General features: G+C 44.2%; 6 protein-coding genes across 6 annotated transcripts; 4 read left to right on the top strand and 2 right to left on the bottom strand.

The window, feature by feature from the left end:
* Positions 1-2059: 2059 nt before the first annotated feature.
* On the top strand, positions 2060-3148 carry GL218_09056 (uncharacterized protein; the record flags this gene model as incomplete). The annotated part of the gene is made up of 2 exons (XM_033585880.1): positions 2060-2187; positions 2260-3148. 2 exons carry the CDS (start codon positions 2060-2062, stop codon positions 3146-3148), a joined length of 1017 nt encoding a protein of 338 aa, XP_033440062.1.
* Positions 3149-3825: 677 nt separating this feature from the next.
* GL218_09057 (putative proteasome subunit alpha type-7) lies at positions 3826-4831 on the bottom strand (the record flags this gene model as incomplete). The annotated part of the gene is made up of 3 exons (XM_033585881.1): positions 3826-4469; positions 4545-4770; positions 4829-4831. 3 exons carry the CDS (start codon positions 4829-4831, stop codon positions 3826-3828), a joined length of 873 nt encoding a protein of 290 aa, XP_033440063.1.
* Positions 4832-9443: 4612 nt separating this feature from the next.
* Positions 9444-11202, top strand: GL218_09058 (Baeyer-Villiger monooxygenase; the record flags this gene model as incomplete). Its single annotated transcript, XM_033585882.1, has 3 exons — positions 9444-10584; positions 10642-10994; positions 11062-11202. The coding sequence occupies 3 exons, from the start codon at positions 9444-9446 to the stop codon at positions 11200-11202; spliced, it is 1635 nt and encodes a 544-aa protein (XP_033440054.1).
* A 3862-nt stretch (positions 11203-15064) lies between these two features.
* Positions 15065-18096, top strand: GL218_09059 (uncharacterized protein; the record flags this gene model as incomplete). The annotated part of the gene is made up of 4 exons (XM_033585883.1): positions 15065-15184; positions 15235-15768; positions 17451-17681; positions 17746-18096. The coding sequence occupies 4 exons, from the start codon at positions 15065-15067 to the stop codon at positions 18094-18096; spliced, it is 1236 nt and encodes a 411-aa protein (XP_033440055.1).
* A 1275-nt stretch (positions 18097-19371) lies between these two features.
* Positions 19372-21852, bottom strand: GL218_09060 (Methionine-tRNA ligase, cytoplasmic; the record flags this gene model as incomplete). Its single annotated transcript, XM_033585884.1, has 8 exons — positions 19372-19915; positions 19972-20205; positions 20271-20504; positions 20558-20684; positions 20739-20813; positions 20870-21185; positions 21240-21626; positions 21727-21852. 8 exons carry the CDS (start codon positions 21850-21852, stop codon positions 19372-19374), a joined length of 2043 nt encoding a protein of 680 aa, XP_033440142.1.
* A 711-nt stretch (positions 21853-22563) lies between these two features.
* On the top strand, positions 22564-24519 carry GL218_09061 (putative chromo domain-containing protein; the record flags this gene model as incomplete). The annotated part of the gene is made up of 1 exon (XM_033585885.1): positions 22564-24519. The coding sequence occupies one exon, from the start codon at positions 22564-22566 to the stop codon at positions 24517-24519; it is 1956 nt and encodes a 651-aa protein (XP_033440141.1).
* Between the last annotated feature and the right edge of the window lie 508 nt (positions 24520-25027).

The following is a 25027-nucleotide window of genomic DNA, read 5'->3' on the forward strand; positions in this document are numbered from 1 at the left end:
AGGATATCGTCAATATAAGACAAGATGAAGAGAGGATATCCAACACCTGATGTTATAACTATTTTGAATTGGTTATTATACCGTTTGAGCACCGGCCCAGTACAGTTCAGTTCCTACCACCTATGCCCAAGGATATAGTTATCGTAGAAGGACGGAAGCAGGGTAATATGCTAATAAAAATAGTTGTAGATTAATATTCTTACTGCAGTCCTTTGGTCGATGATTATTTCTTTTTCTTTTTTCTATGTTCATTTCTATTCTCTACTCTATCAGATTCACCTATTACTTCATTAATAGCCCATGATCGTAATCAATCCCGTGGTTTGGATGTAGCTGAGACTGTACATAGCGGCATATCCTATTTTCCAGTGCTAATATATTAATATTGAATTCATTTTCCTCCCCAGATCACTGGCTACCTAGCGTATCCCCAAAAGTACCTACAACAACTTCAGACGGAGCTGACTTAAGAGGTAAGCTAGGGTGTGCAGCCCTGGGTTGCATCGTGATTTTACTTTCACACAGTTTCGCTTGGATGCTAATACTAATAATGTACCTTACCTATTCTTATTCAGCTTCTGAGTGATTTACACTTGGGATTCTATCAACCTTTATCCAAAGGGGCAAACCAGTAAGTGCAACAATTTTAGAAGGGTTTCTAGATCATGTCATGAAAAATACAATGCTGTACGAATAAATTGCGCACACCCACTCCAGATGAGGAATACATTATACTTCACTTTCGTTGAGAATGTATTGAAGTTCCAAGGTATCTTTTGCTACTTCCTCCTTTCGACAGCACATTGATATGTGGGCCATGAGTGTTGAGCCCCTTGTTTCACACCTTTTCCTAGGAAGCATGAATTGGACGATTTTATTTGTCCTGTAGCAAGGTACAAGATCGCCCCTTAGGATAGGCTTAGATCTTAACACCTTCCCCCTGCCTGCCGACTTCCGAGAGAAGATTCATGATAGTTATACTAGTCACATACTACATCGGGGAAGGCGCTCCTTTTTGGCCAATAGGTTGATCGTGTAGCTTCCCCATGGGGTACCATAGCCTCATGACCCTAGGGGGGCCACAATAGTGAACTAGTATGTACAGCAGAAAAACACAAGGCAGGTACCGGAGCTGGGGCCGCACTGGGTGGGCAAAATAAGGAGGCTCCTGCAGGTCCTTTCTTAATCCACCAATGCGATTTTATGTAATTGGTGTCTGGTTTAAATCCTTACTTCCTAGTTGAGTCTGTGCTACTCTCACCAAGGCGCTATTTGTGAGTCAAGATTCAAATGGACATAGCTCCATGAACATAAGACGCGAACTAGAACGACAGAGGTTCGATCTGAAATCTCATGACATATTTACCCTAGACGTATCAAGCACATATCTTCTAAACGTCCTGTCTATCTTTGTTGAGGAGAGCACTAGGTCTATAGTTTGCACCCACAAGGCATTTTCGTCTCTTTTCAAGTCATAAGGGACAGCGACGCTTGTTGTGCAGTTTTCTAGACCTCATCGACGGTCGCACATCATACAATATTTTCTTTAGCACCTCATCAGAAACCTAGAGACAAGACGAAGAGGGGGTGATAGGTGAGGACACATGGTATCTCGTGGGTAATTTTTAAATTCTCACGCAAATATTCTGCTTCTCGTCGCACCCTACTTCCCAGAGTCCATTTAACCCTACAGAAGCACATCCAAATTTCCCTTCCATCTTCTACTTTCTTCTGTGAGCACTCACCGGAACCTTCTTTTATGAGCAGTTCTTCTGTCAGATCTCACCCAGTTTCGGTGGCGAGTTCAGTTGCGAGCGACTCACCCGCGACATCATAATTTCATTGAATGTGGTTTCCTCGAATTTCTGTCTTCTTTTCACATCCTGCTGGCCGAGCGATCCTCTAGAATATTCTTCAGAGCGACGACAACATCCTTCCTTGAAACTTTCTTTTCCTTTGATCACCTTCTCAACACTCTTACCATCCTACACCCAGCACCTGCATTTGTTCCATACATATAGGTACAACCTGCAGAGACTACTCGTCATCGTCAGCCAAGATGTCTGGAATGCCGACCGGTTCCGAGTTCATCAAGTATTGCACTTGTGAGCCATGCTCCTATGGCTTGAAGGGACAGTGTGAGGTCAGTCGCGAGCTTTATGAGCACACGCAGGTTGTTGCAGCAATGTGAGTGAAACATCATTTCATCACCATGTTATGATTATTACTATGGAAGTCAATGAAGCTCACAAAGGACAGCTTGGCCAACGGAAGCCAACGAATGATCGCGATCGGATACGCAGTGAGACGCGACCGTTACCATGTCACCTGCCATGCCAGCTTGCTCTGTTACTGGTCCCCAGTCATCAAGAACGCCATGGAACGAGAATCAAATCCTGTCTCTGCCTTCTGGATAGCGTTTGGTGAGAATGGTCGTAGAGCTATTATGATCTGGAAGCAGATCATTCAGTGGTGTTATGTCGGAAGGTTGATGGACCCTTCTGACTCGAGCGACGCTACCATTGGTCACAACAGCGACATCGAGGCTCTTTGGCATGCAGCACTCACCCTTGAGATGCACGAGCTTGCCAACTACTGCCTGCGTCTTATCGTCATCAAGTACACCTGGGGTCTCAGTGTGCGAAGCGATACTAGGGTCGAGTTCAATCCTCGAGATTGTCCGTTTGATGCTGCCGGCCTCTACGAGGTCTTCTTACAGAATCAGAGAGGTCGCTTCCATCGTAAGCTACTATTGTTCATGGAGGACCTGTTGACTGCCCGCGGTCCACTAACTCCGGGCGCAATGGAGCACGTGAGTCCGGCTGCAATGCAGAAGTGGACTGATCTCATGTATCGCCATCCGAGATTCTCTCAGTGGATCAACAGATTTGGCGGTCTCGAGCACAACAACCAGAACGCAATCCTTCCCACGCACTTCAACCAATGGGCCAAGTACAGAGTCCCTGTCACGCCTAAGGTACCGGCAAATGTGCAAGACTGGGTGGATGAGAACAAGGAAGCTCTCCGGAAGGAAGGTCACTCAGTGACGCTCATGGCCAGGTGGCGTCGAGAGGGAGAGGGAGAGAACGCGTCCGACCACTGGCAGTTCCATCGGGTCCACCCGAGAACACCGATCGGACAGGAGTAGAACTTGAGAGAGGACAAACAAGGGGAGGATAACCTGACATGGCTGGTCAGAAGATATATTGCGATGCTCACTGCAACATTGGCTTTTAGCCTCATTTGCGTAGAATTCCGAGTTTAATGCGTTGAACAATTCAATCATCTAACATTCGAAAGGGTCTCTTCATAATTGTGCTGGTCCTACTCGTGATTCTGGGTCTACACTGAGCTGATTACTTGCTATTGAAGTGAGAAATACATAGTAGAGGATACTTAGCGCTCATATGGTGAATGCTTTGGACCTGTTTGCAAATAACCTAAACCCCGCAGGCAGGATAAGCTGTGGATACCGTGAAAACTACAAGGGGTTTCTGGGGTTAGAAACAAAGCACACTACTGCGAGTTTTTACTTCCAGTAAAGAGCTGTGGAGGATGTACGCCTTTAGGTACCTAAGGTACCTAGGTAGTCTGCAAATCCTTTGGATGTTAACAAGATTTTCATCATCATAAAGAATTAGGGAGCTCTAATGGGTCTACTTAAGGATAGAAGGTGACATGAAACCGTCACCATATGAGTGTCGATCAGAAATCGTGGCTCTTATAAGAAATTAGTCTATGAGCCTCGCCCTATCCCGAGCGCTTCGCCACGTAGTTGTACAAGTACAGTCACGCTTCCCCTGACCGAATGGTTAGATGGCTACTTTATTCTTCCATCTTATCATCACTCTTTTCCTCTTCTTCTTCCTCATCGTCCTCCGAGAGGGCCTTCTTTGCTAAGCGTTCGGCCTCTTCGAGGAGGTCCTTAGGCACATCCTGGTGCCGGCCCTTGGTTGGGCCGTCAACCCCACTAATCCAGCTCATCTCCAGCTCGAACTCCTTATCCTTGTTGTCTTGCTGCGCGACGTAGATAATTCTTGCTGCTTCCTTGACGGCCTGCTTCAGGTCGAGGGTGCCCTCGGTGAGATTTAGCTTCTCGAGTTCCGCCTTGGCGGCTTGGCGGCCCTTGCCCGTTGCTGCGCCGTAGTATCCCCAGTACATACCGCTCGGCTCGATCATGTAGAGACCCGGACCACCGTGCTTCTTGCCTTCTACCTTACCACCGGCACCGACAGAGGGGCCGGAGCCGACTTCACCATCGACGGGTGCCTCAAGCTCCGAGTCAAAGCCGCCTACAATAGCAGTAATTCCAAAAGGGCGAACAGATTGGTAGAGTGTGTAGGCTTGTAGGTACCCGCCCATGCGGCTTGCTAGATCTGATGTGGAGATAGGCGTCTTAAAGGTTTCGCGCCAGGCGCGGGCCTCGTCTCGGGCTCGGTCGACGAAGTGGTGGCCGTCAGGTACCATGCCTGAGTAGACCTACCAAACGAATATGTGTTAGTAACATTTATGATAGTAGATGTAAGGGATATAAGGCAACATACAACTCCTAGATGTCTGTCGATCGTCGCAATCCTCTTGTTTGCGCCGGGCTTTAGTAGCTTGGATGTGACGACTTTCTCGACTGCTAGGACCACTCCATCCTTGCATCGAATACCGACTGAAGTGCCACCGTTCTCTACGCGCCTTTACTTGCATATTCAACTTGAAAATTTCGTCCATCAGGCGGAGAAGAGTTGTGGCAAGATCGTAGCCCGTTCCTATTGACGTCTATTTTTAAAAGGAATGTAAGCTTGTGAATGGTATAATTTTGATTAATTAAGCTTACCATGTTGATTTATGTGTGCACGAGACAACAGGGATATAATAGTTGTATAGATTTGGAGAGGGAATATGAGTGGAATGAAGCTCGGCGGTGTTTGGTGATGTTTGATTGAGGGAGCTTCATTCGTTAGGCAACTTGAGCTGCGCGTTGCCAGCCTTAGCTGCATAAGCTCCCAGTTCACCCCCCCCAAGTGGATGTGGCTGGTAATCAGCCTTGCAGGTAGGTTCTAGTGGTACGTATAAATAATACTAGCCACGTATGGCGGGGCTACACAGTTTGTATACCTTATTAGGTAATCCGCCAGTGTAACATGAAGGAGTATCAACGTTAAAATAACAACAGTTTTACTGTCTTATACAATTATAATGGGAAATTATCAATAATTTGTTCTATTTATTTAATTTAAATTTAGTTACCTAGGTACTTGGTGGAATGGTCATTTCAAGTTCCCTGTTGATTATCTCAAGTCTCCATTTACCAACAAGCACTTATCAATTCTGGTATTCGACTCCTTTTTCAAGTAAAAATTAAAATTATTCTGAGATATTATATAATTTTGAAATATAAATGCCGAGAGTCTTGTTTGGTGGTGTTTTCGTGGGCAACGCCGAGTGTTTGATCACTTGTCTTTAGAATCCGAGATATCCGTCTTTCGCCTATTGGTATAAGCTGCTGCGATGAATGGATTATGATATTAAGCCCATGACCAGTCTGTCGTATGTATATTTACATTCTTGCCCTGGAAACTAGAAGCATAAGTGATGAGTGATGGGTCAAACGTGGGGGAAAGTCATTATAAAACTCGATGTACGAATGTAACTTGCTTATCCTATTGTAACGCACTGATACTAATATATGGTAGGCTACTACTTCATAGAATATGATATTTTTAATCACATATGGGATTTGTTAGCAACTCTGTCTTAGACGATATACTCACTAATTATTCCTCGGAGTTACTGGTGGCCCTATAAAGGATCACAGGAGCGCAAAAAATGGTAGAGTTACCTTGGACAGGTCTGGGAATAGTCAGGAGTTGGGCACGAGGAAAATTCCACTGCTACGATAACTTGCATCAAAATCACCAGACTGGAAATTTTTATAATGTTCAATGTACGTGGATTAGATTGCGAAATTAGACGAATCTTATACTAAGAGCGGCAAGGTTTCTGCAACCTTCTTTTAACCCTTTGCGAATTAGAAATTTTATGGCCTCTTTTCAATAGAAGCTTGATACAGGTTGAGGTATACTCGGCGTCTTTGTTTACTTATTCTTGACGCCGAGGGAAAACACTATAAAGAAAGAAATGCTAGCTAACCAAGTAAAAAGAAATATGAGTATTAAGCCGCAGTGTCGTCCTTAATACCTAAAGAAGACACCGGGATAGGGGGGACCATCTCTTTATCGCCGATACCTCTGCCTGCACTCTAAGCATTATACATCTATGAAGGATCTGCTTATTAGTCGCAATTAAATGTTGGTCGATCAAGTACAACATTTAATTCATACCGAATCCCGAACTTCACCTATGATCCAATAGCATTCAAGCTTACCAGCTGACATGCATCAACTTGGCCGTTACATACACTAGTTATGCAGGACCTCTCGTAAGATATGCACTTTTCGACGCTCTATAAGGCTGAATAAGGCTGATGAGAAGTTTACATAAGTAGGAAGACATAGTTACTACATAAATTTATATATCTGTTATAGGTTGTTATGTATGACTGCATCGTAAGCTACTAACAGACAGACGTCGCGATCCACTGATGCATTAATCATCTAACCCGCTGACGGATGAGGACCAACTCAATGGTCCGAATGAGACGGTGTGCTACCATGTGGTGGCCATAACACGGGAATAGCACATCAACCCTTCTCATAATAGCCTCATAGTTACTACCTAAGGCATGGTAGGGTCTCGTATGGTTGTAACCCTCCGATCGCGATCGAACATGTATGCACACATGATACATCTCGGTAGCTAGTGGGGTTTAGGTTCAATGCAACCGTTTTGCATGAAGGTTTGAAAAATCAGGGGGCTAACATTACGCACATTAGGTATACCTACCTAGGTATCTAAGATCGACAATGAGGTGGAAGGTTCTAACAAGACTAAATGTAGAGCTAAAATCTAGGCGGAAGTAGTTTAAGCGCAATTTCAAGGATAAAGCATTGAATAATATATACATCTTGCCAATATAATACATTGGATACCATGCTAATATCTTGAACTATTAAATCCAAGTCTGAATAAAAGCAAGTTACCAATTCTCTAGTTCATCATCAACTCGCCTGTAAGGTGTCAAACAAGTTGTTCCAAAGTCTAAAAAATCCAACACAGAGGTTAGAATGCATCTTGAAGTGTATATATACCGTGAATAACCGTTATATACATTTAGCCAATGGCTTAAGAGGAATTATCAAACCCGAACCGTCGGGTTTGATTATGCAGGATTATCCTAGGTAAATTCAGCCTCCTTGTATGGGGTTTCCGAAAATTCAACGAGATTCCCCCCCATAAATTGTATGGTTCTTCCGGGGTAGCCGTTAATAAGTCATCTGTTAGGGTACACAAGGCAGCAGGTAAGCTTGAACCATGGTCGAGTAGCGTTCCTGCAGCAACGGAAGCTACCCTATATTAAAACTATCACAGGAACTATGACGTCTAAGTTGGCGCCTCCTGACGATATTTTCTAAGACTATCAATGGCTTCTGTTGTGTGAAAACCGTGGGTGTGAGCTCCGAAGGTCACGAAACTTCTTGAAGGGGATATCGGAGATGTGCATGAGGTTGCAAGCGTACCACAAGCAGGAAATTACTACGCTGTGATGATATGTTAAACTAAAAAAGAGGATCATTTATTGTATTTGTTAGATCTATGCTGTATTGCCTTTGTATTAATTTGTATGCATATAGTATATTAGTTACTTTAAGATATCTAATACGAAGAGTTTATGATACTTGAATAATCAAAAGAGCCATGTGCTAACAACAATCAATTATGGAAATTGAGACATAGGAAATCATGGCTAACATGCTTCCAGCGATATAAAACCCCTCCACCCTGATATTCCACGTTGAGATTCGAGGCACGTCCTTTTAGGGGGCTTGTGTAACTCCGGAAATAGCCATACATTTTATCTCGCTAACTATTGCCGTAAAATAGGCTGGAAAGGTTCAATTTGATGTCAAATTGAAAAATGTATCTTGGATAAAATATTCGAAGCTGAATTGGTTCATTGGCCTGTCGGGGTTCCTGTTGGTCCTACGTAATATCTGATAGAAAATGAATGATGCAATGCGGAATTTATACCTAGACTTATAAATGATTACCAAATTAGCATTCATGAAATGCTTGATTTCATAGATATATTTCGTGAAATACGATAAAACGATGTGGAATCATAACCCCTGATCGAGCTTAGGGGATAATATTAAGTATACTTGACCGGGAATAAGAACTAGATGTAATTGTAGAATCTACCGATGAATGGCCCGCTCGTAACTTTAAAGTCTTCCTATGATCTCCTATCCTAAGCACATATATGAATTATGGAGATCCTGGAAAATAACTGGATTCTTTAGCCCCAATCTTAGTATGGTATTCCAAGGTATTGGTGAGGATTGGCCACACTGGCATTCCAGAGCTACATGTATTAGTTGCAAGGCATCTCAATAACTGGAACACCTATGACATAGATATAAAGAAAATCTCTACGTGGTTTAGCGTTGAAGTCAAAGCATCGGATTCTGACCATACAGGTGGTAAGATATGATCACATAAATAAAGAAGTAGGGTGGTATCGTATTCGAAGCATGAATGATTGTACCGACAATTTCGAGTAGCACTGATGAGGGGTCAAGGGTTAAGATAAAGAGTCAATTAAAGTTTGTATTATGAAATTACCGGACCATAATATGCGGAATGCTGCGGTCATCTCATCTTCGCTGTGGTATTGAGAAGATTGTATACCTTTGTTTCCCTAGCGGCAGGACTGGAGCCTGCTTTTGGTATAGCATATTAGCTGGAAATAAAGAAGGGCGAATAGGGATACTCCGAGAACATGTAATACACGTGTAGAGCGAATGCTCCAAATATGAGTTTGTGCAAGGGAAACATGCTCAACCATAGGCCCGTTAAAATAGCGGGAAACAGGATAAGGGACTCATCCTGCATGGCTAGAAAAGACCCCTAAGGTAACGTGGGAACCATTCAAGCTAGACCCTTTCCTACGCTTTAACGTCTTTGTCTGTCCACATGCCCCGAACTACACCTGTTGAAAGCACCAACAAACTCGGCTTTCACAAAATTCCCCGAGGGGCAATGCGTAACACTATGTGAATAGTTATGTGACCGCCGTTCTGAGTAGAGCACTTCTTTTTGGGGAGGTGTATATAAATCGCCATCCCCGATCCTTTGTCCAGGAAATCTAATATCAAAACGGACCCATCAGGCCTTAAAACTGAGAGTATTTCGTCTTGCAGGTTTAGACAAGTTCAGATTTCGATATTCTAACTCTCACCTCTATCTAACTCTAAGATGTAAGATTAAACTATGACACAACACCCTAGTAGGCGTATCTAACTCGAGCTATAGATTTAAGTTGACGCAAAATGGGCTCACTCGAAGCAAACCGCGTTGAAGAGCTAGATGCTCTCATTATCGGAGCTGGCTTCTCTGGTGTATACCAACTCAAAAAGCTCCGGGACGAGGGTTATAAGGTCAAGCTTGTAGAGTCAGGTTCTGGCTACGGTGGGATCTGGTACTGGAACAGGTATCCAGGTGCCCGTGTTGATAGCCATGCGCCCCACTACCAGTTCTCGGACCCCGAACTCTGGCAGAACTGGCACTGGAAGCAGCGATTTCCCGACCACAAGGAACTACGAGAATATTTCGAATTTGTGGCAGAGAAATGGGACCTTAGAAAAGACACCTACTTCGATACCTATATCACCTCAGCTATTTGGGATGAGAACGAGTTCAAGTGGGTTATCACGGCAAAAGATGGCCGGGTCTTCAAGTCAACATTCTTTTTGCCGCACACCGGAATTGCAGCTAGTCGGTCGACTCCTAAATGGAAAGGCATTGAGTCATTCAAAGGCCTTATAGTTCATTCTTCTTACTGGCCGCATGATGAGCCGGATCTAAGGGGCAAGAAGGTTGCCGTTGTTGGCACAGGCTCTACCGGCGTCCAGCTATCTCACGCTGTAAGCGAGGTGGCTGGGGAGCTCGTAGTATTTCAGCGTACGCCTGCCATGCCATTGCGAATGAGACAGATACAGTATGCCGATGATGAAGAACCTATGCCTAAAGAGGCATTGGCAGAATTCTTTGATACCTGTCATGACCGCTATTGGGGTTTCGATTTCGAACTCCTCCCGAAGAAAACCTTTGACGATGATGAGGCTACACGGCAGGCTACTTACGAAGCCCTGTGGAAGAATGGAGATTTCACCTTCTGGCTTGGAACCTACTCAGACATGTTATTTAACCCCGAGGCCAATCACGAGGCCTACAAGTTCTGGCGCGAGAAGACGCGAGCTCGTCTTAACGACCCTAGGCACCGAGAACTTTTGGCGCCTACAAATCAGCCCTATCCGTTTGGGTGCAAGCGGGTACCGCTCGAAAATGGGTACTTCGACATGTTCAACAAGCCAAATGTAGACCTCGTTGACGTTAATGAGACCCCCATCGTTGAAGTAACAGAGAATGGAATTAAGACAACCGAGAAGGAGTTGGAATTTAACGTAATTAGTAAGTGACTACCCGCTTGTTTGGATCCTTGTGGTGGATATTGACTTGATTTCCTAGTTCTTGCGACCGGCTTTGATGCCGTCACGGGCGGCCTGACTACCATGGATATCCGCGGGATCGGTGGCCAGACCGTGAAGGACAAGTTCCATAAGCAAGGACCTAGCACATTCTGCGGTATCTGCATCGCCGGATTCCCGAACATGTTTTTTTCGAACGGACCTCAGTCTCCGTCAGCTTTCTGCAACGGCCCCACGTGTTCTGAGATCCAGGGCAACTGGATCGCCGACGTCATGAACCGCCTCCGCCAGGCGGGGATCAACAGCATTGTGGCGGATGAAGAAGGCGAGAAAACATGGACCGAGCACGTGGAAGGCGTGACAAACGCATCGCTTCTTCCGAAGGCCAAGGGTGTAAGTTGATACCAAAGAAACCTTTGTCATGTCAAAATACGGAGACGCTAACATTTTGAATGAATAGTGGTACATGGGTGACGGTATTGCCGGGAAGCCAAGAGCATCGCAGATGTACTTAGGAGGCGTGCCGAACTACAAAGCGAGCCTGGGATATAGCGCATTGAACGGGTACAAAGGATTCCACTTCGAGGGGTTGAATGTATAATGACGTGAAAGCTTGACGGAAAGGCATTCTTCGACTTGCACACCACTTTCACCATTCCAACCAATCTGATTTCCTACACTGCTTTCTTTAGATATAATTATCTAGTAGCATAAGAAATTCATAGCCTCACACTCACATAAGACGGTGGAGATATTAAAATATCAGGGGTATGTCCCCTTTTTTTATGTGGGGAAAGGAAGAGGAATCTAGATAGCGTATGAAATAAAAATATGTTGAAGCATTTCATCATTCAGTCTTTTATAGGAAAATCCTCGAATATCAAACAAGTTAGCTCCTAGGTTAGGAACTAACTTTTATCATATGAATCCAAACGCTCATATTTGCGTTCTGCCCGTTTCCCTTCGTCTCCTTTATGGAGCTCATTGAGATAATTCTTGAAATCCTTAGAGAGTTCAACGACTGCTCTCAGATGCTCGTCTGTGATCATGATCTTCCCATCCTCACCTATCTCAGCATCATACTCTGCTAATGACACAGCAGTTTGGAACGCTATGATTACAACATTGATTAGAAAGGGAAAAATTGAGGAGATATGCACAATATTAGTTCACGACTAACCATTTTCTGATTTCCCGCCCGTTCCACTTGAGGGCCCGCATTTCGGCACCCCTGATATAGTTTTGCATCGACGTTGAGCCTCATATAGTCGCCTCGTTCTTTGGCGAGTTTATCTATGAATGTCTGCCAGATCTGTCGTCTCTGATCATCGTCGAAGTCAGGATAGTACAGCTGCAGATGTACACGCGAGATGAAGGCATCATCGAATGAACCAACCCTATTCGTAGTGAGGAATAGTATGCCGTCGTAGAACTCGAGCGCTCGAAGGAAGCCTGGAATATACCGTGTCTTATGTTAGTAAACAGATTTTTCGATATAACTGATGCTGATCAAGGAAAACTTACCCGCAACTAAACTATTCCGAACAAGATCGGCTGTTGAGCGGCGTTCCATGAAAACGTCGGCTTCGTCAATTAGAAGTATAGCGCCCCAACTTCTTGCTGTCTTAAAATGCTTTGTCAAGTTGACCTCAACAGTTGCTGGGTCGGTGCCTATGTCGCTGGATGTCAAGACCATTAAAGGGCGTTTTGTGAAGGCTGCAATACATTCTGTAAAGAGAGTTCGGTATATTAGTACATTCGACCTATGGAATCGAACATAGAAGACTTTCTTACCGGCAGTACATGTCTTGCCTACACCCGGTCGACCATGTAGTAAGAAAATAAGGCCGCTGTTGGCGAGAATATGTTAATAACAATTGACCCATGCCATATATTGAACTTGGAAGCCCCTGGGGCCTTATTTCTGAGTAAGAAGTGGTACTCGGGAACACATACTGTCCTTTACCTTCTACGAAATCCGCAGTCCACGGATCCCGAGTCATGGCATCTCCGTACTGATTTACACGAGCAAAGCTTTTAGCTAATGACTTCAATGTTTGTTTTCTATGTCGCTCCATGACAAGATGGTCGATCAATTCCTCATCGAATTGCGGCTCGGAGAAGTGGCGCACGTGTAAGCATTCTTATCCAAGTATTAATTATTAGTTGAGCTCACATAATATTGTTAAATAAATGGAATGGGGTAGTGCTGTTTTAACTCACCCCATCTACGAGTCCTAAAGACAAATGCCATTATATTGTAGCTGCAAAGAAAATACATATGAGGTGTAAGCGTCTCTGTCGTTTCGATCCCGATGAGGCTGTAGTCTTCGAAGAGAGATCATCTTTTCTCCTTCTTCGTATTTACACTCTTGCAAACTAGACATTTACAATCCGAGATCCAGTTGCGACAGTCGGAAGTGTCCATTAAGCTGACTTTGCTTCCCTGATCCGCATAGTAGCTTCTAAGATCGGTCATCACTAAACCATCAACCTAGTTTCTTGTAAGCTTTATTCATTTGATGGTTTGAAGGTAGATGCAACATACTTCATTGTACGGAAAAGCTTCGGTCTTCCCTTTGTAGCGTCTGCACTGCTTCCTTAATAAATTCCAATAAGCCTTGCCATAGTTTAACTGATTTGCAACTTCGATAGGGAGATCTTTTCCAGTAAGATTATTGACCTCTATGTCTCTCAACTCACGTTGCCCGTCAAAGATTCCCATAGACGCAAATTCCATAGTTCTACCTAGATAGTAGCCATCATACTGCATATACCAATATTGAATCGACCAGGATAGTAGCCATCATACTGCATATACCAATATTGAATCGACCAGGAAGTTCGAGGGGTATCAAATATACCACCCTTAATAGAATGGATCACTCGTGCCAATTTGTCGGAACTTATAAGCGGCTGCAACATTACCGTGCTGCCAGGTTTCAGGCTTACCCAGGCGAGCTCGTACGTGTAGAATCCTTTTCTATTTCGTTCCTTTTCAGCTTTTACTTCCCCCATGATATTCTGGTCAAGAAAATCAAGGAGTAACCGTATGTGCTCATACGCGTGTCTCTCTCGAACACAAAGTTCAGAGTCATCTTTGAGAGCAACGTCTTGACGAAACTTTTCGAGCTCGTCGTAATGATGGACCAATATTGGGTAAGGCCACTTTATTTCGACAGTGCCTGTTAGATCTTGGGATGGGTAATATTGGACTACTGTCTGTAGAGCATTGACGATGGCTGGAGAATATAGATGTAGAGAGTAGCTTGGAAGAGATGACCGGGATGGCTGGGTTTCGCGGTTTGTGGTAGGAATCAGCTGCGTTGATGATACTACTTGAGATGGTGGTGCTACCTTGAACGTGGTTACTACAGCAAAAGCCAGATTGTCGAGACCACTATTATCAGCGTCTAAATCGGGAGTTTCTGTATCATGATGGCTGATTAATTCATTCGTATCACGGTTTCGGTATTCCACACGGTATCTAATCCAAGGACTCCTGGAATTGTCGTCCGCACAAGTAGTTTGCCTTTGGTTATTAGCCTCCATGTATATAGTAATACTCTATTAATTAGTTATTTTCTGTTGTGTAAGAAGGTCTTGAGAAAATAACCTTCTCGTCATGGAAATAGGTAAATAGAAAAAACTTTAGTTATGATATAGAGCCTCGCTCTTTATTTGTAGTTTGAATTTTGGACCCCAAACATTCATTAAACCCGCAGTTCATGCAGGTTGTCCCGAAACGACAGAAGCTGAATGAATGGTGGGTGGCATCTTACGACAGAGCCTGCTTATCCTGACATATATCACCTCGATATCCAATGAGATAAAAATCCTGCGCGTACTAGGCGTTGTCGAGCACGAGCTAGACAGAAAGCTTGTCAGCATCTGCGCGTCTGCCCACCTTTACAGCCTTGCCTAGTATGGTGTATGAAAAGTCCCAATAAACAACTCCCCTCTTTACTATATGAAAACGTATCCTACCTAGTAAGACAGTTCCATGGCCAGTAAAATGGATGATATTCGAGACTCGCTGAGGCTTGTGCGGACGTATAGTAATGATGTTGAAGGTAGATTGTCTCGCAGCAGTGATGATGCTCAGCTTCTGGGACAGGTCTTGAGTCGTGACCGACCTGATCCGAGAGATTTGACGAACCCATGGCGAATATTCTTTGAGCCGTGGCAGCCATCTTCAAGTGATGAGTGAGGTCATCCCAAATTATTTAGAATAAAAACTATCGTTAACGTCTCCTTGAATTAGAGATCCTATTATTGCTGTTATTGCTATCGAATCAAATAAACTTCGAGAGAAATGGGCCCCTTTTCTCAAAAACAGCCCTATTGCGGATCGCCTGGATATAACAAAATCAGAGCCAACTATTGAAGACGTGGTCAGTCTTGTCAAAGAAGTTGCGACGATGTCACAATCAAAGCGAGATAATAGTCGCCGCGGAAAAGCTATGAAGTCATTCCATGACTTCTGCAGCACGATAGAGTCGCATAAGTCAATGCTAAAGCTGATCCCGGAAGGTAACGAATATGTCTCTATATTTGCTGGGACGCTGAATGTCATTATACAAGTGAGCTTACTATCCAATCCCACACCATATCACGTTCTCACTTTACTTAGGCCAGTGTTAACCATGAGCGCATTGCTGAGGGTTTGTCGGAAGCCTTGTGCCGCATCAGCGAACATGTTTACGAGTGTAAATCGGAGCTAGAGCTTTTCAGAACCCGAGAAATGCTGGAGTTAGTTGCGGATTTCTATGCGCACGTATTCATCTTCCTTTCTGACACTATGGATTGGATAACAGAGAAAAGACGCAAGCGGCTGTTGGACTCCTTTAACGAAAACTTCTATAAGAAGTTCGAAAATCAAGTTGAGACGATTAGGCACAAATCTGATATGATACGAAACTTGGCAGCCCAGAGCTCCCGTGCAGAACAGCGAGTAACTAGGTTGGCTGTTGAAGATCTCGCACAGGACATCAGGTTGGGCCTGACAGGAGAAGAGCGACGGCATGCCGAGACGATTTATGCAGCAGAGAAGATTGAAAAAGAACTTTTAGAAGGGCGAAGAGAGAGGCAGCTTTTAAGAGAGGAAGGAAGACAATTTAAGCAGCTCGCTGATCGTCTAACTAGTATGCTTCAGGATAAAGCAATGGTATGGATAGGGGATATGCACTCAATTGACATGAGTAAGAGGATATTTCCTCCATTGCACATAAAGGCCAAAACGCTAAATTCTATTTATCTATGTTAGGATTATCTCCCATTTCTCTGCTTGCTAGACCAGAGTACCTGGGAGTTGCACCAGCAGTCAGGTCAAGTTCACCATGTCTTTCAGAATGGAAGTCGGAGGACGTTGTGCTTAATTCCAAGCACTTGGAAGATTTCTTCCACCGCGATCGCATGCGATTGTTAGGTAGATCTTTTGCCTCCGCTAGTATTAGTTCGGAAGTCATCAGTCGACTTGGTGAATGGATGAAAGAAAAAACCTCGCGTATTCTTTGGCTCGAAGGTCCACTGATAGAAGCCGACGATCTTGACAACCCTATCACCATGTTGGCTAACGGAATCGCGGAATTGGCAGAGAACTCTCATATCCCAGTTATCTCTTAGTAAGTGTTTCAATCCGATCGTAAAGGCAACTGGATAGGCACTTTTAATATGATAACGGACTAACCCGTCTTCCTCTCTAAAGCTTTTGTGAAATTCGCCGCCGGGAACATCTGAGATTAGGAAATGACACACGAGAGGCCCAATCCTGTGTAGCTCTAGTTTGCGCTCTAATACGGCAGATGATGGAGCTCTTACTCCCACAGTTCGAAGCAAATCTCGATTTCTCTCTAAACCGGCTTCAAATAATCGATGGCTCCATTTTGTGCTGGTCACAGATGTTAAACCTGCTTCAAGACTTGTTATCCCTTATGCCAGACACCATGCTCTGTATTATTGATAGCTTTCAGTGGCTAGATGATCGAACTACATCTATTTATCTCGAGGAGCTGGTTAAAGCAATAAGAAAGACTGAACTTAAATGTTTATTCACTACAACTGGTCGTTCAACTTGCTTGATAGAGCAACTTCAAGCAGAGGAGATAGTGATGATTAAGAGCATCGATCTGAGACAAGGTCCCTGCGCCTTAGGTCGAAATGATTCTTGGGCTTTATCATAACATACCGAGAAGACTATAGTTTGGTCGATACCTAGGTACCTACCTGTAGGTACGAAAATAAAATTTTGAAAATTGTCTTGACTTATGTACTGTTGGAGATAATATCTTGGTGATGACGGCAAATATCCTGGCGAGACTCGACTAACCACCCATTAGCATAAAGGGAAATATCATAAATTAGGTGAATCAGGACGAATCACTTAGTGATAGCCTACCTTAGAGGAACGGATTACGCAATATTTAAATCAATATGGTCGTTAGGTTTCATATAATAGCTGTCTATCGGGACGAATAAAATATGAGCCATGATTCGTCGCTTATATCATAGTATGCTTGGCGGCCCGTTCCGACAGATCCTAATCTCAACTCGAAGACGCGAAGGTGACGGCGAAATGCTGTCATCTGGATCGTCATTATTCCATGTAAACCCGATAGACTTAGTATATTAAGTACACCTAATGTAGGTAGGTATGTCATTTAATAATTATTTCATCACTCTAAAAACTTCATTAATGCATCAAAAATGCTTCGCCAGTCAAGTCGCCTTGTCCGGTTTGTAAGGGCCCCGGTAAGGGTCTACAGTCCAGCCACTTCACACGCCCTTCAACGCACATTCGCAGAACATCATTTTCCAGGAAATAAAGCCGAATCACTTGAACATAGTCAGATATTCAAGATCAGCCAGGCTATCGAACAAGACCATAGCGAACTGAAAGATTACTACGACCGAATTGTCAGCTCTAAAGACCCCGACGAGCAGAGGAGATTTCAAAATGCCTTCATTTGGGAGCTATCACGTCACTCAATTGCAGAGGAGCTCGTCGTATATCCGATCTTAGAAAAGGCGATTCCTGGTGGAGCCCATAGAGCCGATAAGGATCGCGAGGAGCACCAAAAGGTACTGAAAGCCCCCTTTTAATACACATAATTTTTCCATGGAAGAGCGTTAACAGACATGGAAGGTTAAAGAGCAACTCTACGAATTCCAGAAGCTGAAACCTGGAGACCAAAGTTTCCTCCCCACCTTGGAGGCGCTCTTCAAAGACCTGAAGCGTCATATCAAAGAGGAGGAAGAAGAAGATCTTGTAAAACTGGAGGATGCACTTGGGCTGACGCAGTCTAAAGAATTGTGTCAAAAATTCGAGAAGACGAAGTTGTTTACGCCAACCCGAAGTCATCCCAATGCTCCTGATAAACCCCCATTTGAAACGGTCGTTAGCTTTATGACCGCACCAATTGATAAGATTCGAGACCTATTTACCAAGTTCCCAGACTCTAAATCCACAAAGCCGTATGGTGGTAAATCGCCTTGAGCTATCCCCCATGTTGGGATATGCTGTACGGGATATATGAAAATGTCTGAAACTCCATATATTGAGATCATCATTCACAAGGAAGCCCGAACAGTGAGCTACTAAACAGAGATATATATATTACTTATACGGTATATGAGAAATACACTGTCGTAAAGATTAAATGCTTAGAATTTCTTAGCCTGTCCGTAGCAAATGTACTTGACAAGATTCCAGTGTTTGCCGTAACCGTCAAAACCAGGGGTTGGGAGGGATATTATATATATTCAATAATAAGATATATGCTATCATGAGATCATCTTTTGGTCTAATGGTATAGTTACCCGACAATAAGCTTTAAAAAATCCATACTTTACATATCGTTGGTTCCGACAAGGTGGTAATACAATATCCTGCCATATACTTGACCAGCCATGAATAATCATGCTATAATTTCCTGTGCAACTATTCCACCGAATCAAGAGTAACACCGGTCGTATCTGCTTGTCTTACCTATGCACCAGTTTATCCACTTTGCATGCCCAGACTCTACTGTTCAACAACCTTCGATCTTCAAAAGAGTGTAGTTGGCGCTCGTAACTTGCTTACTTCGGCTAGAAAGATCGAGACAACACAGGGATTTATTAATATATCCACATCATCAATTATCCACGATAATCCCACCGATGTAATCGACGCCGGTGAGAGCTTTGACGTTACTAACGACGATCCCGTTAAGTTCTAGGAGTTTTAGCGTGCTATTGCGGTGTCTGTCAGTATTCTAATCAAGGAAGAGGGTATCATAATCATGCCTGTCTAGCTAGCCTTAATAATGGCTACCATCAGTAAGTAGACGAGGAGAAGAGTGCCTGAGTCGTGGTTATATAAAGGTCCATACATCATAGATTTCACTATATCTTGGTCTAGGGTACCAACGATAAAGAGGGCGGGAGCGTGTTTTGATGTGGCTTATGGCAAGCCACCTCATGGTATTTCTAAATGATGCCAGTAAGGGAATAAAGGGAAAGACGCTAGTATTTTTATGTACCTAGACACCAATGAGCATATCCTGCCCATAATTCAGACCGACTTAGAAGTAGTAGCAAATTGAAATCAGAGGACCATTTTTAACCCTTAATAATCCGCATTATTTGCTCAAATGAATCTATCCGCGGTTCTCTACACACTAACTAGACCGCTAAACCTAAGGTGTCTCTGCAGAAACCTCTATACCAGCGCCCTACCAACATCACACTCCTGAAAAAACAGCTTAGTAAAAGCCTCGGACCTACCAATTTATTTAGGTGTTTCCTGTGCAGGTTGGTTTACTGCACTATCAGTAATGCTAAGCTTCTGTAGTTGTTCTGTTGGTCCTTGTGATAATTCGCCCTTAGCACCACCTGCAAGGCCTAACTTCTTGAGTCGCTTACGTTCCTTTTCTTTTTCTTTCGAGGCTTTCTTGGCTGCGGCCTTCTCTTGCTCGATAGCCTTTTGCTTTCGAAGCTCTTCACCACCAAAAGCCTCACGCCATTCGTCTGCCTTCTCCGTAGGAATAAGTGTGAAAAGTAACTTTGGTTCTCCGAGTGCCTGGCCAGGCGGGATGACATCAGCCGTCCAAGTATCTGGGATAGAAAAGCGATCATTTCCAGAACCTTGGACGCCTAGCTGTTCGAGAATGCCATTCGCGGTTTCTGGCAAATATGGGAACACAATGTTCGCAATGAGGTGTAGGTGATTAAGAGCAAGACCAACAACAGCGCCACAGCGCTCTGGATCTTCGGATAGAAGCTGGTTGCTTAGCTTATTGTCTTGCAATAGCTTGTTTCCTAAAGCAGATATACTAAAGAAACTTTGTTAATTCATGAATACATGTTAGAAGAATTTGAGAAGTCATACCTAAGAACCGTGGTAAGACCAGCACGTAGTTTGGTACCCTTTAGGTTTGTAATGTATGTTTGAAGTAAACCATTTACTTCCTCTTTGTGCTGCTGAAAAGAACCCGTAGGATCGTTGTAGGTCCGATAATCAGGCACCACGGCATTCAATTTCGCATGACAGAATTTGACAACACGATTGCAGAAGTTGCCGAGATTTTTCAGCAGATCGTTATTGTTGGCATCAACAAATTCCCTACATCACAGAGATGATTAGTCTCAATAAGTTGCTAGATATTTCAAACTCGGCTCATGACTTACCGCCAACTGAACTCAGAATCGCTGGTCTCTGGACGCCTAGAGAGCAAGTAATATCGCCATACGTCGACCGCCACACCAGTGTCTTTCGCGCTGTTTCCAAACACACCAACGCTTTTTGACTTGCTGAACTTTCCTCCCTCATAGTTGAGATATTCTGTGGTTGACAACTTGGTAACTTGGGTCCACTTTTCTCTTGTACCAAGCTGAGATCCGGGGAATATAATGCTGTGGAAACTGATTTGAGATGTTAGCCCGTATCTGATTTTCTTCAGTCGAAAAGTACTCACGGAACATTATCCTTGCCCATGAACTGGTAAAGCGATACATCATCTGGGTTCTTCCACCACCGTTCCCAGTTCTTGCCAGATGGGTCATCTCTATCTGTGTAGTATTTTGTGATGGAGGGATAGCCAACTGTCGCGCATTAGCATATCTATATAGATTGACAAAGATCGTACAATATCATACTGCAGGCATCAAACCAAACATAGAAAACCTTCTTGTCATAATCATCCCCTGATAGTCCGGGGAGGTTGGTGGGAACTACGGGGCATATGAGGTTAGCGCAACTCGATTTCCATATGTAGGACTCAGCATACCTGGTACACCCCATTTGAGGTCTCTCGTAATACTACGGGGCTTGAGCCCGTCATGGATCCATGACTGGGTGATGGCTATGGCGTTAGAGCTCCACTCATGGCTATTACTAGCATTGTCAAGCCAAGACTTGATCTCCGGCTGTAACGCATCCAGACGGAGGTAAAGGTGCTTCGTTTTTCGTCTTTCGGGTGTTGCACCATCAAGCTTGCAACGGGGGTTCACCAGCCAACCAGTGGCTTTTCTGTCCTCTCCAGATTCTGCTTTAGTATCTTCAATTGGTTCTAGGGGGTCCAAGAGATTTCCACAGGCGTCGCACTAATAAATACGTTAGAAAAACGGAGGTATCTACCAAGAAACAGCGAAACCTACCTGATCTCCTCGGGCACCAGCTGCATGGCACAAGCTGCATTCGCCCTCGACGAAGCGATCAGCTAGAAAAGAAGAATGTGCAGGGCAGTAGTAGGCTTGCTCGGTCTCTCGCTGCTCAATAAAACCGTTCTCCCAAAGTCGCGTGAACATTTCCTGGACAATTTCAGTATGCTGGGGAGTTGGTGTGCGACCGAAGATGTCAAAATCGATCTTGAACCAGGAGTAGATGTCGCGGTGAATGGCATTGTACTTGGAACAAAGGGTTGCCGGATCTACACCTTCTGTAAGGGCTTGTGTTTCTGTAGCCGTACCATATTCGTCGGTACCGCAGACATATAGTGTTGGTAGGCCTCGAGCTCTACAAAAACGAGCAAATACATCTGCAGACTTGGAAGAGTTAAAGTATGTTAGTTATAATTAATTATAATATTGCTATATTACCCTATATTCATCTATGTTCTGGGGGTTGCGACGCAGCTTCACTTACAAGGACGCTACCAATAATATTGCCAAGATGTGGAACGTTATTGGCATATGGTAAGGCGCTGGTGATTAAAATGCTCTGCTTTCCCGGCTCCGGAAGTAACGAGGGCTTCGGATTTGAGTCACCCATGATCGCAATTATTGTTGCAGATTATTGTAGCTAATTGTCTGTATGATGAATTGAGTTAGGTACGTGTTAAAATAGAAAGCTCTTCGTCTCTTCGTTACTTCGTTAGAGCAACTATAATTTTGACATGGAGGGGGAGGGGCAACTGAGTCACAAAAATGACACAAGATGGGCAGAAAGAAGAAAGGGAAAGAGCGACAACGGAAATAGAAGGCGGTAAGAGTCTAATTATGTAATTATAGTGTACCTAGGTACTTATTTAATGAATAAGTATTCCAAGTTACCAGGTAACCAATCTAAATTTAACTATAGGGTAGGTAGGAGTACCTGTACACCCCAATTGCTACCTTAGGTACCTTAGGTAAATATTGTGAACATTCATTTCTTTATTGGAAAGTTAGAATCACATATCTAAGAAAGTGCTTAACCCAAGTTAAATTAAACAAAGGATACAACTACAAATTATCACTACACAATATTGGTAGTGAACTCTTAAGAAGGGTATAATATTTTGTTCTTTCATACAATACCTCTTACATGAATTTGACTTGCAAGACCCACGCCAGCTTTGCCAAGACATTTTCTGTGATACTAAGTTAGCACAGCTACCCTGGACAAAACACACGATCCATCAACCACCAATCCCCATCACCACCAGAGCAACTGGTAGCCATTGGAGCTGTTCCCTGGTGGAACAACATCCAAACCGCACTTATGGATACTGAAAAAATAAGAAGATCACAGATCGAGATACCATTATCTTCGAAACCCCCACCCTACAGGCCTGGCGACGGTCCACCATTAGCGCCTCTCAGAATTCAACCCGAACATGATACAGACGCGTTTATAATTGACAAGCGTGTTCTTCCAGGCACCACTCCAAATGGTGAGCTGAAGCTTCACATGTACTACGTAGTAGGATGGCCAGATCTACCTGCCGCCCGCGTCTCTATCCTTGCGACCCAGATATACGATTACGTCTCACCTCGGGCTGTGGAAGACTTCGAATATAAAGCACTACTTGAAAGAGACGAGGAGGATGAAAGACTTGAAGCGGAAACGAGGAGAAAGATGGAAATGGCAGCAAAGAATAAAATAATGACTTCTACTTCAACAGCACCAAGAACTCCAAACGCAGCCAATCAGAAAAGACGTGGTCGACCCAGCAAAGCCGATCTCCAGTCGCGTCAGCTTGTACGACAGGCAAGTCTTCACACTTCGGGGAATATTGAGGTAGCGCTTCCCCTAGCCAGTACATCCGGACCATCACTCTCTACACCGAAAAAAAAGCCGGCCGGAAAGATTGCGACCGATATAGAGGAGGATATTGATGAGGTGGATCAGGAGGATGCAATATACAGACAATTATGTGGGTACAATGATGGCTCTTTTGAGGATATGGACATAGAAGACGACAAGGGGAATGGAGATATACCACTAGATAATATTCCCGAAACTGTGTCGTTGGGTTCCGAATTCAGATCGTATGCTAGAGCACTTTGGCTAAACAAGGATTCGACGTTCAAGCACACTAATGGTAGTCTTACACTGAAGTCATCGACAAGCCATGTCCCCGTACCCGAAGTACCCCGATCCAATAGACAACTCCCACCACAATCCTCACCCACACGAACCGACAGCCATCCCCGCGTAACACCCGTCCCAGTCCCTCTACCATTCAAAATAAATAAAAGAATGACTTCGTCGCAATTATCCGGTGCAAAGTACTCTACGACGCCAGTTCCTGTTCCCACACCGCTGAGGCCGAACAAAGAAGTACTACAACCAAAACCTGATACCAAACATCGTGTTACTCCAGTCCCAGTCCCGATCCCTTCGTGGTCACGCTCAACGAATAGGAAAGGAGATAGTTCTACTCAAGCTCCCCTCCCACAGCTTGCAACAGCTTCGCCGCAGTATCACGGCTTCACACCCGCAGGGCGAAGTTCCGGCAAATGGCCGTCGGCACAAGCCCATTCACCAAGCGATATACCCTCCCAAGTATCTCCACTTAATGAGAAAAATAGCGGTACAAATCATAAAGAATCCACACACTTGAAGAAGAAGCCGCCTAAACCAAAGCCTACGCCTCAAAAGCTAGAGGAACAACCTCAAGTATGGGTGGTAGAGCGACTAGAAGGTGACAAGATGATAAATGTCGATGGTAAACACGTGCGGTACTTTAAGGTACGCTGGGAGGGTGATTGGCCACCGGATCAAAACCCAACCTGGGAGCCAGAAGAGAATATAACGCCCGCACTCATAAAACTGTATCTGAAAAAGAAAGCCGCCCGCCACACGCCAGCGTCTCCGAAAAGGAAGAATAACAATAATGTCCCCAGCAACATGCCGTCACTCCGCCAATCAACTCTCAAGAGAAAGTATTCGAGCGTGGCGGAAGCGTTTGCAGGAGAAGGGGAGGATCTAGGGGAGATAGGGATTAGCGCGGGCCAGAGTGATGGATCGTATACCAGCCAGGGAGGCGACTATGATAACGCTGATGAAGATTATGGGGAAGAGGAAATGCTCGTTGTAGCAGAAGAGCAGGAGGCGAGCCCTAGTAGGCGGAATCCAAGACTAAGACCAAAGCCCGAAGAGTTAGGTGCGGCCTTTATGAGAGATCTCGCCGCAGCTATTCGTCTCGGTAATGAAAATGGAGGTTTACACTAACTTCGGCCAGGGTCAAAGTACGGCTTCTAACTGCTGAATTATTTAACAATCGATGCAGCTATCTACTTGACAGCGAAGGAGGCGATGGGTGTAAGGGGCTATAGAAAGCTGATGAGCTTACGAAAGTATGAGCGCTACCTAATATCTCGCCCACATGTGTACCTACCTTGCCTAAGCTACACATTGCATACCCCTTAGATACCCTAGACACATAAGCACCGATATATTCCCCAAGGGATGACTCTAATTGAGTAGCCATCCAACATACAGCTACATTAATAGCAGTGAATTAAAATCATATCATCGCACGTACCGTTTCTCGTTTATGATGATATACGAAGTCACGCCTAGCAATTCACACACAAAAGGTAAGGAAGTACGAAGGAAAAGAAACTCGAATTCATAAGAGCACTTAAGCAACTTTAGCATCTCTAAGCTTTTAGATCATTCAGATGGCCTCCTCATCTATCCATCCTAGATATGGACCTTGGGATGTTTTGTGTAGATG

This window comes from Daldinia childiae (assembly GCF_008694065.1).
Source record: "Daldinia childiae strain JS-1345 chromosome Unknown Scaffold15, whole genome shotgun sequence".
Classification (NCBI taxonomy): Eukaryota; Fungi; Ascomycota; class Sordariomycetes; order Xylariales; family Hypoxylaceae; genus Daldinia; species Daldinia childiae.